Source organism: Suncus etruscus, chromosome 7, assembly GCF_024139225.1.
Source record: "Suncus etruscus isolate mSunEtr1 chromosome 7, mSunEtr1.pri.cur, whole genome shotgun sequence".
Lineage (NCBI taxonomy): Eukaryota > Metazoa > Chordata > Mammalia > Eulipotyphla > Soricidae > Suncus > Suncus etruscus.
This window is the reverse complement of record NC_064854.1, coordinates 31,406,790-31,426,926: the sequence shown is the minus strand read 5'-3', so window position 1 is coordinate 31,426,926 and position 20,137 is coordinate 31,406,790. Positions and strand designations below refer to the sequence as shown.

The following is a 20,137-nucleotide window of genomic DNA, read 5'->3' as shown; positions in this document are numbered from 1 at the left end:
TACTAGATTGATTAGGTAGTTGGTTAAATTTAGAAAACCTTCCTTTATTAGCAACAAATAAATTCTGAAATGAGAAAGAGAATTCTATTCATACTATTAAAATATTCCTTGGGGAAGGGGGCAGAGGAGTAACTGTACAGCAGGTAGGGCATTTGCCTTACATGCTCAATTTCTGGCATTCCATTGGTTCCCAGTGTCCACCAGAAGTAATTCCTGAGTCCAAAGCCAGGAGTAATCCCTAAGTGATTACTAGGAGTATAGTTCAAAAAACAAAATAACAACAAAAATTCCTCAGCTAGGCTTGAAGTATCAGCAATAAATATTACTACATATCCATTATCATCAAAACTTAGCACTAAACCTCTGTGTTGTATGATGAAAACTGCACTCTTCTAAGACTGTTTAAAGCTGAACATAAAATAACTAGGATTGAAGAAAGTCCACTACACTGAAATAAATTCTCTTTCAAGAAATCAAGAACTCAAAAAATTAAAGGAGAAAGATTCTAATACTTATGAAATTTTATAGGACATCAAGCTGGCATTTTAGCCTAGTGGGTACAGGTTTAACTTAGTATGTGCAGCTCACATAGTATAAACTCATATTAAAAAAAAGGTGTTAGGTGTTCTGTTGGCTGGTTGGATGTTGGCACCATAAAATTTGGTCTTCCACATGGCTCACTCCAGTTTGATCTGATACTACATATGATCAAATTCCTGCCAGGAGTGATCCTTTAGCTCAGAGTCAGGTGTAAACCCTGATGACTGCCTGTAAAGTCTCCCTAACCCCTGTAACTCCTCCCCCAAAGTCCTGTCTATCTTACCTGGATGGTAGGAGTCTGTGGTTGGTTCAGAGGGATTGCCTCAGGGGTGAGACAGGGACTCAGCATGAAGAAGCAGCATGGAGAGTGTAGAGACAGGATAGATGCGTGAGTAGGAAAGAGGCTGCTTAGCTTAGAAGCCATGTGAGATATACACATGGCAGTTAGGGCCTTATAATAAAGCTTCAGGTCTGACTTCTACTGACTGGCTGTGAGTCATTTCCTCGACGTTATACTGAACCCTCAGACACTCTTGGCAAAGAAACTGCAGGCAACATTCACCTCTATCCATGAACATCCAGGGCTTTATAATTAATATTTAACACAACATACCCCACCCCCATTTCTGCATATTGAGACTGCATGGTTTCAATCTCCAACACTGTAAGGTTCCACTTAGCTGTGCCATGAATAACCACTTCACTAAAAGCAATTAGGTGTGTGCACCCAGCAGGAGTGGCTGTGGAATGTGGCCAGAATTTGGACTTAAAAAAAAAAAAAGGCAACATTTTGAATTGAACTGAGATGTGTGAGCCCAGACAAGAGCATTTGCTCCATAGCTGTGCATTTCTTCTAGTCAAAGAGTCCCACAATACATTAAAAACCAGTATCACACTACAAAGGTCACAATGGGAAAACAATGCAGAGCCCAACACGTTGTGACTGAAGATGCTAGTTCTGAAAATCCAACCAACATGTCACCTACATAACTTGTCTTATCAGGACTTTAGAAACAGAAATGTTACGTTGTTCAAAGAACTCAAAAGAAACCATGGAACAAATAGCCCATGACTCAAAAGGATACAAAAGTAAACAAGAGAAAATTTAAAACAAGTATCAGCTGAAAAGAAAAGGAGGAGTTAGAGGACATGAAAAATTTACTGGAAAGCCTCACCAGCAGAATAACAGCTGCTAAGGACAGAATTAGTAAAATGGAAGATGAGCTGCATAATACCTCCATACACGGAAGAGGCTGGACAACAGCCTTTAAAAAATGATCAAAAGATGGAAAAATAAATCCTAGATGACAATAGAACTCTGGGATAATCGCAATAGAAACTATTTAAGAATCATTGGAGTCTCAGAGACCAAGGAAGAAAACTCCAATGAAGAATATCAAGGATATCAGTGCTGAAAAAGTCCCAGAACTAAAGAGTACATGCAATCATATCCTGAATGCCCAAAGAGTACCAGCAAAAAGAGATCCAAAGAAAAGCACCTCAAGGCACATTGCAAGTCACAATGATTAAAAACAAACAAACAAACAAACAGATAAGAACAGAATGTAAGGGAAAATTACATACAAAAAAAAAAGCATCCTTATGATACACAGCAGATCTATCACAAGGCCCTAAGGCAATGGTGGATATAGTGATAAAACTCAATGAAGTGAATGCTTTACCAAGAATACTTCACCCAGCCAGACTTTCATTCAGGTTTGAAGGAAGAATACACAGGTTCTTAGAAAACAACAGCTCAGAAACTTTACAAACTCAAAACTAACCTTAAAAGAAGGTAAGGTAGAATCAACAAACATACCAAATTCCTACAAAAAGATGACAATCATCTCTCTTAATGTCAATGGACATTAATGCACCACTTAAGAGACACAGTTTGGCAAAATGAATCAAAAAATTGAATCCAGGGCTGAAGTGATAGCAGTGAAGAGAGTGTTTGCCTTGCATGTAGCCAACCCAGGTTTGATGTCTGGCATCCCATATGATGGTCCGTTTACCATGCCAGGAGTAATTTCTGAGCACAGAGACAGAAGTAACATCTGAGCACCACCATTTGTGACCTAACTACCAAAAATGATATTTTTTTGGAATCAAACATTTTGTTGCTGGCAAGAAACACATCTGAATAGTCAAACACAGACTCAAAGTGAAGGGTTGGAAGACAATCATTAAAGCACAAAAAGCAATTAGACTAAAAGAAATAACTTACATGAATCAGTGACAAAAATTAAAATTTGAGAACACCTGCAGTTACAGAGAATACAGGAAAAGAGTTCATCCACAGATTATTAGAGGAAAAGTTACGAATTGTCAAAAGCCACCCACAAATTATCAAAAAGAAAAAGATATTTTGTTTGGTATTTTCAGAAACAAGAATACATGTATTTATTGGGATATTTATTTAGCACCATGTGCCGAGACAAGAAATTCAAGCACCCATGATCACAGGAATAGTTAAATAAAACCTTGGCACATCATACCACTAAAAAAAGATATTAGATTTATATATGTTGGCTTGGAGAGTTTCACAATGTTATTAGATAAGAAAATCATCATGGGGGCCGGAGAGATAGCATGGAGGTAAGGAGTTTGCCTTTCATGCAGGAGGTAATCGGTTCGAATCCTGGCGTCCCATATGGTCTCCCGTGCCTGCCAGGAGCAATTTCTGAGCCTGGAGGCAGGAATAGCCCCTGAGCACTGCCAGGTGTGACCCCCCCCAAAAAAAAACCACAAAACACACCCACACCCACACACACATACACACACAAGAAAATCATATACAGAATATTCAAGTTTTGTAAAAAAAAAACAAGAGAAAGAGGATGTATACTTATATAGTGCCTTATGATTACAGAGGTGTGGAGAAAACACAGGAGAGGTCCACATGCCATATTGTGAAGGAAGGGAAAATGATGAGTATATTCAAGTGACAACAGAAATTAAGCCAGTAGGGCTAGAGTGAGTACATTGGGTAAGGGGTTTGCCTTGTTCACAGCTGACCCGTGTTCCATCCCAGCACCACCTATGATCCTTGGAGCCCACCAGAAGTGAATCCTGGACACAGATGGAAGAAAAAAGGAAGAAAGGAAAGGGGGGAAGAGAGGAAAAGTAAGAAAAGGGAAGGAGAAAAGGAGGGGATAAGAGGAGGGGATGGGATTAGAAAAGGGAAGGTTAGTAGAGGGAGTTAGAAGAAAGAATGGGAGGGAGGGAGGGAGGGAGGGAGGGAGGGAGGGAGGAAGGAAGGAAGGAAGGAAGGAGGGAGGGAGGGAGGGAGGGAGGGAGGGAGGGAGGGAAGGAGGGGAGGGAAGGAGGGGAGGGAAGGAACAGCAAGGAGAAAGAAATTAAATCAATGAAGACACATGTATGAAATAAAACTCAAATAGTATGCATTAACTTCATATTTAAATATTAATACTTAAAAAGACCAATGTTTCAGGAGATTTGTGTTTCCTTTCTAATGCAAATAACTACCAATATATCAAGCGTAGGCTTGGTATAGAGCCCTATAAGAGCATGGAATATTCACGCAGCATTGGTCGCAAAAATAAAGGAAATCCAACACAAATGACTTAAACATCAAATAAATTTATTGGTTCACTTAAGTGGAAAGTTCAGAAGTGAATTTCACTTCAAGCCCAGTTTGATTCAGCGGTTCCAGGCTTCCCCTGATCAGATAGCAGCGCCTCTGGCTGGTTCCTTTATCCAAAAACTCAGCAGCAGTATCAGCAGCAGCAAGGTGAGAACACCAAAGTTTATTACAAGGTCTCCAAGACTTCTTTTGGTGGGTTCCCAAGAACGCCTCAGCAAATACTTATCTAAGTCACCTGGGTCTGTATCAGGTGCTTACCCTGAACCATTCATAGAGGTGAAGGAATGGGGATGGGGATAGGCATAGCACTGGTAAAAGAAAGTGGGCCAACTTTAGACTAGCTAATGGTGTGACAACCTTATCCAAACTAGAAGCATAATGCAGGCTCATCATCATTTCTTTCAAACCCAAAGAAAAGTGGTGGTTTTATGAGAAAGGGAGTTGGTGTTGGATGGGCAACCACAGTCTACATGTAAATAGAGAATTAAAGAAAATACAAATACCCAATACTATGTTAAAAGTGCTCAATCTTATTAGTAATAAAACACAAATAAAATCATATATTTTGTTGCTTAACCTGTTTAAAAAAGTTTTGTGTGTGAGATGGTGAGAACAGGAGCTCAGAATATTGGGGGAGCGCGCGTGCGTGTGCGTGTGCGTGTGTTTGCGTGTGCGTGTGTGTGTGTGTGTGTGTGTGTGTGTACACGTGCACAAGACTTTAAACAGCAAACATTCTACCATGATTAGGAACATCACTGATTCCCAGAATGGAAACAAAAGAAGTAAACTTAATTCTAACTTAAATTAAATCTAGCTACATTTTCTCCATTCCAATCTAATATTTGTTCCCATTTAGGAAAAAAAAACTTTTTGAGAATTTCCTGTTTTCTTCAGTTCCATGTCCTGACTTTTTCCCATTTTCTTCTGTCAATATTCTTAGATGAAATTCATATAAATCTATGGTTGACTCTATGGGAGTAATTCTGTGGGGGTCCCAGCTTGCAGTTTCACACAAAAAACCAGAATGAGTCCAAAGTGCATTTTTCGGCCATGGGTCTTGCGCAGCTTCCTGGATCTTAGTGAGACAGCCAAAATTCTTTTCTGCTGCTTCCCTGCCACTTTTATTAACCAGAGTTTATCATAAATTACCTGAGGACAAGGGTTGCCATGATTAAGGATACTGTACTAATTAATTCAGAAAAGATGAAAGAAAAAAGTAAAGTGATTTTACAAGTGTATGACAACATTTGGCATTGCTAGGATCAGAACTTGTAATGCATCTTCTGAAATCTGAAGATTCTTAACAACCAGGGAAAAATACAAGAGCAAAAAATAAATGTTGTAAGTATGAGTGGTAGATTTCCAATGATTTGCCATATCTGGGTACAGTGTTGGAGTCCCCTGGAGAAACACCAGAATTGCCATCTCCCCAACATGACAGCATCTGAGCAGCAGTCTTCTGATCCTTGCTCTAAGGATTGCACTACAGTTTGGTTGACCGAGATTCACCAGGAGGATCCCCACATCTCCTGAACACTGACTGGAAGAAAAAACTATCTACCCCCCAAAAAAAGAATTAGCATAATCTTATCATTTTTGTGACTTATTTACCTGATTACGACTAATTCACTTGTATTCTAAAACTTCCATTACAACATAAATTTGTAACAAAATTGTAAAATGAAAGTCATATAATAAAATTTGAATACTATTATATTCATATCTTCTTTAGCTGGTGAGGTTTTACAGGAAAATGTAGAATACTTCCTATTCAAAGCATCTAGGGAAAGCAGGGTGTGTTTACTCAACAACTATAAAAGTTTGCAATATAAATCTATCAAAATAAGCTTTTAAATGTTTAGTGATTCACACATAACCAAAGTTGGACCAAATCAAGACAACAATCCAAACCTAAAAAGAAGACCAATAAACAAAACAAACAACAACGGAAAAAAAAAAAAACTAGCCAAGGAGCAAAAAAGCTGTAAAAATGTTGATACACATTCTATAGATATACAAATCTAAAGTTTTAATGATACGAACTCTAAGTACATGTGTTTGATACCTTTCTCCAACATTAATTCAGTAAATGATTTCAAATTTAGTCAAAATAGAGTGTATAAAACCTTTAATCATATGTGAAGTAGTCTAACAAAAATAAACCAAGTTAGAATGGAAAGTTTTTTATGTGATGATGTACAATTTTGAAAGAAAGTTAAAATAAATCCATTATCATATGTTATTGTAGGGGTGACCTACAAAATATTTATCATTTGCAATTGTATACAAAGAACAAACTTCCCAGAAATCATTATCAAAATATTACTGAGGGTTATTATAGTTACCAGCCTAAAAGGATAAATTAGTTAGTTGGGAGCTTAAAAAAGTAAAGGTCAAAGTAAATTATAGAACATGAATTATAAAGATATACAATGTACAATAGCAAGAGCTTAGAAAACTGAGGATTGTGGAAAAAGATTTATTAGTATATACAATTTGGTTTTGATAAACTACTGGCTACTTGCTACAGTAAATTACCAAGACTTTCATTGCAATAATATTTTCCCACACACATCAAACTCAGGAGGCAATATGCCTCTCTCAAATTGTTATTTTAGTGTTCTTCTTTCCCCAACTATCAAGACACAGATATAGGTTTTCGAGTATTAACTAATCAGTTATGGAAGTCATAAGACAGATATTTGTACACATTACACAAGCTACAGTTGAGGTACTTGAACACACACCATTTATGAGATAAGGTGTTGGTGTTGTAAGTGTAAGTACATGAGTTACATAACACACTATCTGTGTCCTTCTAAAACCAAAATGAGGGAAAACCTTATTGCTATTCTGCCTAACACCACATAACTAAAAATGCTGCACAGAGGCTCATGAATCCAATGTACATCACAGAAATAAAACTCCAATTAGGCAACAGAGATATTCATTGAAGTTAAAAAGATCAAACCTCTTTAATATATCAACACTATTTTTAAAAGCATCATCAAAACAAATAAGATTAAATTATAAGTTGGCCTGGACTACATTCGGAGAAAAGATTTTTGCTTAGGTACTAAAAAAAGAATCTCTCAGCAAACATCCTAGAAAGCTGTGGAATCATGCTCTTGGTTGAACCTGAAATGGAATCTGCCAGGTTTGATGGCACCTGTATATCTTCCAGTGGTTCTAGGAATTCTACATACCAATTAATTCAGTAATTAATAGGTGTATTTATGTGAAAAGGAGACCAAAAGAAAACTTGGTATCAACATACACTAGATAGGTGGATTTTTTCAATCACATGATAAATGTAAATCATAAAATCAAATGTACTGATAAAGGTACATCTATTTTATGTTACCAAAAAAAAAAAAAAAAAAGACTACAAATTGCATGCTTACCATAAACATAACATTTACCTGGGAAAGCAGGTGAGTGGGATTTCTTGCAAATATTTACTGCCATGATACAAAACAAATATGTGCAAACTGCAAGGTCCCTAAAATAGCAGTTGAAGAGTTTATATACAGAAAGATGTCACTATCTGATCAAATATGCAAGAGATGGAGTTTCCCAGAGTTTATAAGACAGAGCAATAACCACCACAAGCTCCTCCTCCATGGGCTTCTTCCCTATGTGACAACTTGACTCCTTTATTCTGGTTCTCACTTTCCCACAGTCCAGGTGTCTGAATGATCTTTTCAACAAGTTCTTCAAAGGCACACTGTACACCATCACAAGTTTTTGCACTGGCCTCTGAAAGTAAAAGATAAAAAAAAAAGCATGTAGTATTTTCTTTCCTGACCACATTCCTACATTTTTGTCTGGAAAACTATTTACAGAATAAGTATCAGTTGGCAATATATAAAAAAACAATTTCTCCTCACCAGATTTATTACTAGAAAGTATCTTCTGACTGTTTAAGTAGAGCTATTAAAAAAAATTTTTTTTTGGGGGGGGCACACCCGGTGATGCTCAGAGATTACTCCTGGCTATATGCTCAGTATTGCCCCTGGCTTGGGGGACCATATGGGACGCAGGGGGATCGAACCGTGGTCTTTCCTTGGCTAGTGCACACAAGGCACTTATACCCTGTGTCACTGCTCTGGTCCCCAGTTATTAAAATTCTAACCACAAATATACTAGTATATATACCCAAGATTTTGTGATAGTAAACTATAAAGCATTTTTTGTGACGACCAATTTATTTTAAAGTTTTTCTTTGCAACTCCCAAAGTCAAATGTTCTGCAAAAAAAGGTCTTTTCCTAAGACATTCTTATATCTAAATAATTTTTCAGCAATTATTAAAACTAGCCTCTGATACAGGTATTCTCATTCTAGAATAAAGAAATTTAGGCTAATCCCATTTTTAATTTATGTTCATGAAATGCACATGAACACTTAGCATTTTCCCAGACCTACATTCCCCTGGTGATACTTTTTTCTTTGTGTGAAACTCCTTTATCTGTACTGGCAATCTAGTTTTTTTGGTTGTTGTTGAGAAGCAATCTGACATGAATTACTGACCACCTACAAATTTACCAGCCTACCCACATAGGCATCCTTATAGTCTAGCTTTACTCTTGATGCAATGGACTAACCTAGGCAGAGATCCTCAAACCAAGGCCCACAAGCCATATGCAGCCTGCTGAGGACATATATCTGGCCTGCAGTGTTTTAGCCACTGCTGCCTGTCCTTCTCAGCTGCTAACTCATCCTGGGTCCACAGTGCTCATGTGTGTGGGGGATGCGTGCCGCAATCTCCGACTCCACTCCTCTCTGTCTCATGAGTCTTCTCAGTCTTGGGTGTGGGTCCTCAAACTACGACCCACCAAAAACAAGCCCAGAATTCCCATTGGAATACTGTTAAGATCAGTAGATTTAACAGTACTTGTTTTTCATTTTAAACGTTGTATTTTTGTTTTCAACTTCAACATAAGATGTACAGTGTGCATAGGAGAATTTGTTTTATTGTTTTTTTTTGTTTTTGTTTTTTAAAAAAAAAACCTATAGTCCAACGGTCTAAGGGACAGTGAACTGGCCCCCGTTTAAAAAAATATGAGGACCCCTGAACTAACCCTTTTCTATTGCCTGGTTACAACCCCCTTCTTATCATGCACTAAAACATCCTGTATCCTCTATACAGAGCCTACCAGTCAGCCCAAGTCCACCAAAATCATTTTCCATATTAATGCCTACCAATTCATAAATAAGCCTGTCCACCTTCCAGCCCACATATTACTCCAGTATTCAGTTTTTCTATTATCTTTCTAAGCAAAACTTTTTGAGTTAGCTACACAAGATTTTACCTCTTTTGTGTCTCACATTCTCTCATTAAGTGACTCAATTAGGTTTCTGTTCTCATCACTCTATTAAGACTATTCTTGTAAAGAACACCAAAATTCTCTATGTTGAGAAATCCAATGTTCTCATCTTATAAAGAATCTATGAGCATTTGAGGACACTGTTTCCAAAGTTGCAGATCTCAGTACAACAAGGAGGGCACTTGCCTCGCATGAGGCTGTACTGGGTTTGATCCCCAACATTCCATACGGTCCTCAAGCACTGCCAGGGGAGTAGCTCTTGAGCACAGAGCCAGGAATAACCCCTGAGCACTGCTGGATATGGTGCCCCCACAAAAAACTAACTAAATATATAAAAACAAAGACACTGTTACCTTGACTTCTTAAACACACCAGTATTCTTCCTCCAACAAACATGCCCTCACCATTTTTATTAGTTGACACTTCCTCAGTCTGCTGATCTAATTGTTGCAATATCCTGTTAGTGCTTTTCTACCCATTTTATCCATAATGACATGTCCATTCCTAAGACCTTACATGCAAACTGCAAACATGTCAACTGATTATCTGAAAGTTGTTCTAAGCAGAATTCTTGGCTCCCCAAGCCCTACCCAAACTTGCCCTTATCTCTGTCTTCCAGCCCTACTGGATACAAACTTGGAGGCTCCAGGACTCCACCAGAAAGAACTGGGCAATTCCTGGCATTACACAGGGCCAAGCAACAGCAAATCCTCATATCTCACACTAAACCACTGAGCCAATGGCCATAATCACTGGAGGCAACCCCATGGTGTCTGAAAACCACTTGCTAATGGCCCCCTATCTCACAAATTAAAGCTTAAAAAAAGCTCCAAATTCCTCATTAATAATCAAAGTATAAATATTCACACACCTACCTATAAACAACATGGAATGTTTTCGGGCAAATTTCAGGCCTTCATTTCTATCGACTTCACGATTTTCCTAAAAGATAAATGCAAAGTTTAGGAAAATCTACCACAGGATATAACACATGAAATTTAACATTTTCCTAAACCAATGAACCAAAATGCCAAGAATGTGACTTCTTACCTTATCAATTTTATTTCCAACTAGCATGTTTACTATGTCATTTCTCGTGCAGTATGTTTCCAATTCATTTAACCAATTATCCAGTTTAACAAAAGTATCTCTTCTTGTGACATCATAAACTGAAACAGTCATGGATTAAATAAGCATTAAAAAGCAGCATTAGATATCTGGTAACAGCTATCTGATATACAAGTAGGGGCTAATTTTACTGTATAAAACTGTTCTCTCCATCCCTCCCTTGGTGCCAGGGTATGCACTTATTATAAAGTCACACCACAATATTGGAAAATCTCCCTGTGACTGATTAACTAATCTATAACTTATTTCCACAAATAATGAGAAAAGCACTTCTCCACAAATTGCAATGAAAAAATACATTTGTTCTAAAACTATGTGTGGTTATAGAACAGTATAGTATAAAGTACTCTATTTCAGGACAGGTAAAACAGTCTATTAGGAAACAAATATACTCTTTCCTTTATAAAGTACAACAAATATTAGATCAGTCAATGGTAATACTGTCAGAGAGCCCATATACATGTGGACTTACTCTCAATCTCTTAAATCATTTTTTTTTGGGGGGGGGCACACCCGGTGATACTCAGGGGTTACTCCTGGCTCTGTGATCAGAAACCGCTTCTGGCTTGGTGAACCATATGAGATGCCCAGGGATAGAATCACAGTCTGTCCTGGGTCAGCCACGTGCAAGGCAAATGCCCTATTGCTGTGCCATCGCTCCAGCCCCTCAGTCTCTTAATCTTATTCAATCTCTTACTCTCAGTCTCTCCAAAATGGGTTTTGAAGTCAAATAAGATAGTCTGAAACTTTATTCAAGAAGCAATTTATGCAGGGAGAAATTCCCAACTGCTAGATTATTTTGACAAAACACTTTACATGATTAAACATATATTAGCGTTGTATGACTTTAAGTTACATAATAACAACCACCCTATTTTTAAGTGAAAATAAACTTATTGAGCATCAAATAAGAAAATCAGAAATTTCATAAAAAATAATTTTAAACAATATATGAAAGTAAAAACTTACCTAATATTACACCCTGTGCACCTCTGTAATAGCTGGGAGTTAATGTTCTGAATCTCTCTTGACCAGCTGTATCCTTCATGTGGCAATCAATTATTAAAATGGATTAAAGAAATAAAACTTTAATATACCAATTTAAGAGGGAAAGAAAAGCAGCATTATTAAAATGATTAGCAATACAAGGTTCATTTAACACTTGAAATTTAAATAAATTCTTGTGTTACAAGTAGTAATTACAACAAATACTGAGTCATCTCTTTAAAAAGTAGATTCATAAAGATTTTGTACCATTGAGAATTTAGGATTTTTTTTTTTTTTTTTACTCACACATGAAACCTATTTCACTGAGAGTCGTGGTTCTCAGTTCTAGCAATATAACCAAATCCCCAAATGCTGATGCTTGGGTCCAATCCCCAAAAGATTTCCCTGTACCACATGCACTTCAAGCACAACAAGGGAAGTAGCCCCAGAACAGCAAAGCATCAGAAATTTGTACTCAGGAATCACTCCTGGAAGTGTTTGGGGCACCATCTGGGATAAAATGCCAAGGATTGAACCCAGGTTGGCCACATGCAACGCAAGCAACCCATGGCTCTAGCCCCAAAACGCTACTGTCTTGAAAAGAATAAGGGATCCTATTAGGTCATTTTTAGGTAAACCTGTTTTAAGTATTAACTACGTATCTCCTTTTTGATGATGCCTAAAACCAAACCATCCTTACTATTTGTTTCTGACTTATGTCAGTGATGGAGAACACAGAAGTACAAGAGTTAGGAAATGCAAATCATGAGAAAGGACTTCTAGGGGCCTAATCACCAGTTAAGCCCCTAAGCCTTCTAATTATTAATTAACCCCAATGATTCTTGTCATAGGCTAACTGCTCAATTTCTGTTGAGAAATAAAAAAGGAGGGGCATGAGCAATTGCACAGCAGTAGGGCATTTGCCTTGCATGCAGCTGACCCAGGATAGACCTGGGTTCAATCCCCAGTGTCCCATATGGTCCCCCAAGCCAGGAGCGATTTCTGAGTGCACAGCCAGGAGTAACTCCTGCGTCAGCAGGTGTGGCCCCCAAAGACACAAACAAAGAAATAAAAAGAAATAAAGTGTTAATTCTCTACTTTTGGTATCCTTTCCTACAGTCTTCTTTCTTATCACTTTTGCCTGTGGCTTCAAGGCCTAAAATTATAGAAAGTAGCAGTTTGCAAAGTTTGCAATCCGTTGCCACCTGTTTTATCTAAGGGTCTCTTAAAAACAATGATATGGGAACAGTCAGATCCACTCAGTTAATACAGCCAGCTGCACTGCCTTAAGGGTGAACTAAATATTTATTATCCAGCCTTTTAAGTCAAAGTTTCAGTCAGCTAGACTTAAATAGCCTAACAAAAACTAAAGCATTTGGCAAGTGTCAACTTAGCTACCAGTGTCATGGCTGTAAAAATGTAAATGTAGCTATGGGGTAAGCAGAGGCTCACCATAGGGTGAATAACCTAGGTTTTTATGAGATTAGAAAGAAACTTTAAACCAGCACTGACAGGCTCTTGCAACCGCCTAGTAAGTTCCTTTGCATGTCCAAGGAAAGCTTAAAACCAGTAACAAACAATAGGCACAGTGTTTTTGTAACAGTCCCAGAAGAGAAACTTATGAGCAAAGTAACCATTAAAGTAAGCCATTTAGCACAAGACTCTTTCCCAAATCAGTGCACAAAGATGCAGAATATCCTTACTTTCATATTCTTACCACTGAAACAAACATATCCATGGTGAAGTGAAAATGAAATTTCTAAGAAAATTGAAAAATAACTTATTTACATTCAATTTCTTGCAAAAACTGCCTTTGATGTGTAAAATTAATTCAATTTATTTATTTATTTGTTTATTTATTTATTTATTTATTTATTTTTTGGTTTTTCGGGCCACACGCCTTTGATGCTCAGGGGTTACTCCTGGCTAAGCACTCAGAAATTGCCCCTGGCTTGGGGGAACTATATGGGACGATGGGGGATAGAACCATGATCCTGATCCTTGGCTAGCGCTTACAAGGCAGACACCTTACCTCTAGTGCCAACTCACTGGCCTCTTATTTGCTTTTGTGTGTGTGTGTGTGTGTGTGTGTGTGTGTGATAAGAGCTGGACAAAGACAATGCAGTTGTCAGTAAGCTGAAGCTTACTGAGCTGAAGCAGGAATGTCTTGCTTTTGAATTGGAGAACAAGGAAATAATATAAACAAGATCTCAAGAGGCTTCAGGCATAACCTGAAGAGCATGCTGAAGAGGAGGCAAAGGAAGGTGATGAAATAGTGGGTGAAGAACCAAAGCCTTTAGAACTACTTGTAAAAGAGGAAGAACAACCCTCTGAAAAAAGTTGATGTGCCCAGCTTAAAACTGGCAATCTGGGGAGGCAGGCCAAATCACTCCCTTGCTAAAGTCACCCCAGCAGCACCCACAATCACCACTTTGCCAATGGCCCTGCTTCACCATTCCCTTGCAACTCTCTGCAGAGACACCAATCTCACCAAAACTCCAGGTATGCCAGTATTTGGGCTTATTGCTCCAGGACATTTTTGGAGTGAGTTTTAGTATCTTCCCCCCTCCTTCTCATACTTCAGTAGACCTGGCAGCTAAACTCGCCCACAAAAGCACAGTAACAGCAATAGTTCTTGGAATCACTGGATCATGCAGCAGTAACAACTTTATTTTTGTTTAATACTTTCGACTCCATAGGAACACATATTTAGATATCAATGTGTAGTTGAAGTCACTTACTGTTCAGAAACAAATGAAGTAACAGAATTGTCAACTATAACCAAGAGTTTACTAAATCTTCTGACAATGACTTAACAACCTCATTGGAGATACAATAATTCACAAATTTGCTGTATTTTTTCTTAATGATTTTGCTCTCACTAATCTGAAACAAATATATTACAATCAACTAAAGTTGATGTGGCAGCAGAGAATAAAGTGGTAAAAATTATACCTGAAATACCACAGAATGTCGAAAAGAGCTGAACTTCAATTTACCTGTGAGTTTGAAGAATAAGAAAGTTGCCTGAGTAGCTAGATTTGGGTTTTTTTAGTTTCATTAAAAGGGCAGTCATCTAACTCCAAACCTATGGTTAACCTGGATAAGCTAAAGAAAGGAAAGCAAAGATTTGGTCTGAATGTTTCTTCAATCTCCAGAAAGTATGAAGATGAAGAGAAATTAGAAAAAAAAAAGGAGCAATTTGGAATTATTAAAATTTCTGCTGGAACCAGAACAACAGATGACATAGAGATTAAGAAAAGCAAAAGAACAGAATGCTTTGTAACTGCCTGATGAAGTTTTTACTGTATGTTCTCCATTGGTTTTCATCTCTCTCATTCTTCTTGGTCACATATGTATCTAAATGCACGGTCATGTGCCTACATGATACCTCATAATGAGGGAGCAAGTACCATAGGTACATCTGCAAACTTGAGCAGCAATCTGATTCACTGCTGTTTCAACTTTCAGTGTGTTGAGTTGGGACTTTTAAGTATTATTTTGCTTATTAAAAATAAAAGCTGGGCTAGAGTGATAGACAGTAGTAGGGCATTTGCCTTACACGTGGCTGGTCCAGGACAAACCTAGGTTCAATCCCTGGCGTCCCATATGGTCCACCAAGCCAGGAGCGATTTCTGAGCACATAGCCAGGAGAGATCGTTGGGTGTCACTAGGTTTGGCCCAAAGACCAAATAAATAAATAAACAAACAAATAAATAAATAAAAATTAAAATAAGAGCTATAAAGTAGACATGAAATCTAAAGCAGGTAATATGATTTAAATTATAGCAGACCAAGAACAAAATATTGCAATCCAAGGTTTTTATTATAATAAGAAATAATTCTACTTGCATAATAAACATTTCATAGTTCAGTAATTAAATTCCAGAACTATCAGAAAGTACTTGAATATGAGTTTGTTTCCTTTGGTTGTATTCACTGTGATCAGCTTCAATGCAACGAATGAATGAAACAAAACATAAAACATCAGGACTGCAAGTCTAGTTCAATTATCCAGCAAAACTAATGCAGAATTAATTCCAGGCCCAGAGCAGAGCTGGACCCCCTGGGCAGAGATGTTGTACTGTTGGAGGAAAGGCCATACTAAGAATGTCAGAAGACTATGAATAGCCTAAATCCTCCATCTTGACAACCATCTTAGCAACAAAATTTGGGGAGCAATTTGGGAAAATTATATAAACTATCTTGGCAGAGGAAAAGGTACACATCTGCCTGTATCACTGCCTGAAACGTGCATTTCCTTTCTTTTGCCTTCTGGTACATTTGCCTGCATCTATGTCGGAGAATAATATTCCCTAACTTTAGGATATTTTTTCCCCATTCAAGAGAAATAGCCTGCATGCCTGCTTTGGATGTGTTCTTGCTCTCCAATCTAAAGAAGCCCATGTTCTCTCTCATGTAGGTGTCTCTCTCTTACTGTCCACTGTTTCCCAAATACATTTGTCTTACCTCACAATTCATCTCCTGAAATTCTTTTCTGAGGTAAGTCTGCAGACCTGAAAAGGCCTGGGTAAGATTTAGGACTGACTCTCCTTTCCTGCAAAGAGCAAATGCTCATTCCAGCCTCAGTTCAATGACTCCCTAAGAAAGCAGGTGGCAAGAATCATTTCCCACATAAGGCTGTACAAGTAGAATCAAGGTTATGGTCTGACTACTCTTCATGGGGTTGATGCAATACAAGTTCTATACGGTGCAGATGGTCCTAGCAGACTTCATCAAACTAAACTTTTCCACTCACTTCCCTAGTAGAGAGGGAAGCGTGGACCCTACCCAAAACCGATACCTCATATAAACCCCTCAGGGAACACTTTTTCCTACTGTGGGGGAGTACCTTCTTCCACTTGGGAACACAATCGTGTAACACTGTATTGGACAGAAAAAATTAACAAAACCATAGACACATTTACAAAGTTACCTATTCTATATGAAAAGATGTGTGTAAGAATACCATTCAGAGAACTTTAAAAGATGAATGAGATCATACACAGCATGAGAAGTCACTAATTAAATCTGTAATTGCTGCCCAGACAGTATTTGGGATATAACTACCTTGCTGGAATGTCTCAATTTTGGAAATGTTGACCAGTTCTATTACATCATGTTATAAGAATATATTATTCTATTTGATAATCTAATATAAGTGTAAATTATAAATTAGTATCTTTTACACCATACATGTAAAATATATTTGATTAGAAAGGTAGAAATGAGAGGGGGAAAGGAATAGGCAAGAAATAGAGATGGGCAGAGAAATATAGACATAGAGCATCTTATTAATGTCACCTTTTTCAGAACTACAGTAACTTGTAGTTATTGAAAGATTGGGTTCACATAAAACTGAAAAGTAAAGACTGAAGCCAGCCACTTGTCAGTAGAAATGTCCCAGTTTCACAACTAATCTCTAATAGTGGGACCTTCTTGCAATGAAGACAGGCACATTCCCTTTTTGTCTGAAGGCACCACATCTTGCAGCCACACCAACACTCTCCAATATAAAAACAACTCAGCCAGCTCCACAAATGAACCTCATCAAACTGCCCTGCACCAAACTGTACCATATTGCTCTTGGACCCTGTGCTCACATATGCAGCAACAGGGCTAAACCTCCAAATTTCACAGAATTGCCGGCCCATTAGGATCACAGCAATGTTAATGGGAAAGTTGCATAGAAGAGCTTAATGAGCACCAAGTTCAATGAGTCTAAACAATATCACAGAAGGTTCAACAAGCACTTAACCAGCACAGTAATAGTTGCACACTCAACAGTAAGTTGACACTAACTCAGACACTAACTTCAGTAACACCACTGTAAGATATAAATTATCACATATTAACTCACTGAGTTTTGTTAATTCCATTTGCCTCTGTGTTGTAACATGCAATATGAAGTAAATTTGTTTGTGTCTACAAGGGGCCAGGTTGGAGTAGTGGTGGGAAATGAGGGTATTGATGCAAGGAAGGTCTCACTGGTACAGGGACTGATATTGGAACGTTTAATTAATGCCTAAAACAACTGCATTATCAACAACTTTATAAATCACAGCACCATAATTGTTTTTCAAAAAATTTAATAAAAAGACTGGGCACTTTTTATTTAAAAAATAAAAACCAAAGCTAACATAAACATGGAAAAAAAGTTCAATATTTGCCTTCTCCACAAAAACTGCCTTTTAGAGTTAGTTTAGTCTAGGTAGAACCTTCTAAAACTTTAAACACATTCAGGGCTGGAACAATAGTACAATAGGTAGAGTATATTTGCCTTGCATATGGCTAACCCAGGGTCAATCCCTGGTATTTATCAGGCGCGCCCAAATCCCAGTACTACTGGGAGTGATTCCTGAGAGAAACCCCTGAGCACAGTTGGGTGTATCTCCCCAAAAAGTCCCAAATTTTAAACATATTCACGAATAATGATCTCTCTCTGACCAGAAGATGGGGTTTAATATATATTCATTTTGTTTAATATCTAAAGGTTTTTGTTTGGTTTATTTGTTTGCTTTTTATTTTTGGGCTAGACCCAGAGGTGCTCAGGGAGTTACTCCTGGCTCTGCACTCAGGAATCACTCCAGGTAGACTTGGGGGGGGGGAGGGGAGAGATGGGGGAGCATGTACAATGCTGAGAATTGAAACCAGATGGATTGTTTTTTTTTGTGGTTTTTTTTTTTTTTGGGGGGGGGTCACACCCGGCAGCACTCAGGGGTTACTCCTGGCTCTACACTCAGAAATCGCTCCTGGCAGGGCTCGGGGACCATATGGGATGCCGGGATTCGAACCACTGTCCTTCTGCGTCTAAGGCAAACGCCTTATCGCTGTGCTATCTCTCTGGCCCCATAGATCGATTGTTTTTTATTGTGTTTGCATGCAAGCAAACACCCTCCCTACTGTCCTATCACTCCAGCCTAGATTATTGTTTTAATATAAGTAAAACATTTAAAATAAGTCTGCCTAATTACCTAATTAAACGATTTATCTATTGTTATCCTTTGACAAATATAAAATCTCCAAAAGGCTATTTAATAGAAAATTTCAATTCATCTCTGAACACTATATTGATTTATTCCTCTCTAAAAAGTTTAATATTTATTTAAAAATATATGTTAAAATTCTTACCCATATTGCAAGTTTTGCCTTATTTCCATCCACTGAGATTGTTTTCACTTTAAAGTCAACACCTGGAAGAAATCAAATTTTTCATAAGAATCTGTTTAATATATTTTGATATCATTTACAAATAAACCAAAAAAAAAAAAAAGAGAAAATCTACCTTCTATGAATTCAAATGCCTGTTATCATACCACCAATACTTATTATTGTGAATACAAGATGAAAGATAAAAGTTCCACTAAAATTCAGTAGCTGATGTACCTCCTCAGGTTAAATAAAATTCATATACTTGTAAAATTCTCTTACCTACCTATATTTCTTTTAAAATATTAACTTAAAAAATTCAGACATGACCCTGACCCACTGCCATGTCTACCTATCTGCCAACTCCATATATAGACCCAGATAGCTCTCAAAAGAGAAGCAACACAAACCGCAAAAACTCTTGGATTTACTGGTCTTGGTCTAGCAGATGATAGCTCTGGGGCAGTTTCAGAGGGCTCTCTAAATGTCTGTTATTAAGACTATTCATTACTCTGGGCCAAAGCCATAGTACAGCAGTTAGGGTGTTTGTTTATCTTACATGTGGCCAATCAGTGTTGGATCCCTGGCATCCCATATGGTCCCCGAGCCAGTCAGAAAGTGATTTCTAAGCGCAGAGCCAGGAGTAACTCCTGAATGTCACTGGGTGTAGCCCAAAAACAAAAGCAAAAAAACAAACAAACAAAAAGATGAGTATTTAATATCCCTCTGAGGTCTTGGCTCCAAGATGCCTGTAGGACTGGTAAAAATATAAAAAGCCTGGGGCCAGAGCAATAATAAAGAGCTAACTGGTAACATAATTGCCTTGCACACAACAGACCCAAACTCAATCCCTGGACCCAAACTCAATCCCCATCACTATAAATGGTTTCCAGAATCCTGCTAGGACTGATCCCTGAGAACAGAGCCACGAGTAAAGCCCTGATTACCAAGTGTGGTCCAAACACCCAGGAAAATAAATAAATACATAAATAAATAAATAAAGGTCCACCCACTTCTTGTCTTTGTTGTGTTTGCTTCTGTCCTAAAACAAGCACTACATTTTAAGTAAGCTTACCAGCAATTACTTCCTACTGCATCATTTCAAGAAGAAAATGTATAGACCAATTGTCAAAAACTTTTTCTAGAAATTTTCCTAAGTAAAAGAGGATGTTCAAAGTTCTGTAAATGTATTGTGTAAGTACTAATTTATGTAAAAAGAAGAACTTCATACAAAGTCACATAAGGTTTCACTACAGCAACCACCCCCAAATAAACTGCTTGCTTGCTAGGGAAAGGAGTCGACATAGGCCATCTGGCTTAAATGAACAGTAACTGCCCACATGTCTTTAAAGAATATCAAAAATAATATGCAGTCCAGCCTCGTGACTAGAGGGAAAA

At 37.8% G+C, this 20,137-nt stretch overlaps 1 protein-coding gene and 1 pseudogene across 2 annotated transcripts in view; one reads left to right on the top strand and one right to left on the bottom strand.

The window, feature by feature from the left end:
* Positions 1-6,612: 6,612 nt before the first annotated feature.
* Positions 6,613-20,137, bottom strand: part of RAB18 (RAB18, member RAS oncogene family) — a 31,856-nt gene continuing 18,331 nt past the window's right edge. Inside the window, exons 3-7 of one of the 2 annotated variants that reach the window (XM_049777825.1) lie at positions 18,722-18,783; positions 11,573-11,645; positions 10,526-10,644; positions 10,351-10,417; positions 6,613-7,906 (exon numbers count right to left, since the gene is read on the bottom strand). In XM_049777825.1, the coding sequence (XP_049633782.1) occupies positions 7,731-7,906; positions 10,351-10,417; positions 10,526-10,644; positions 11,573-11,645; positions 18,722-18,783 (497 nt within the window). In that variant the 3' untranslated portion in view covers positions 6,613-7,730. The remainder of the gene's footprint in view (positions 7,907-10,350; positions 10,418-10,525; positions 10,645-11,572; positions 11,646-18,721; positions 18,784-20,137) is intronic. The other variant, XM_049777826.1, reaches the window with a different exon arrangement.
* LOC126013594 (SAP domain-containing ribonucleoprotein-like) lies at positions 12,005-14,884 on the top strand (annotated as a pseudogene).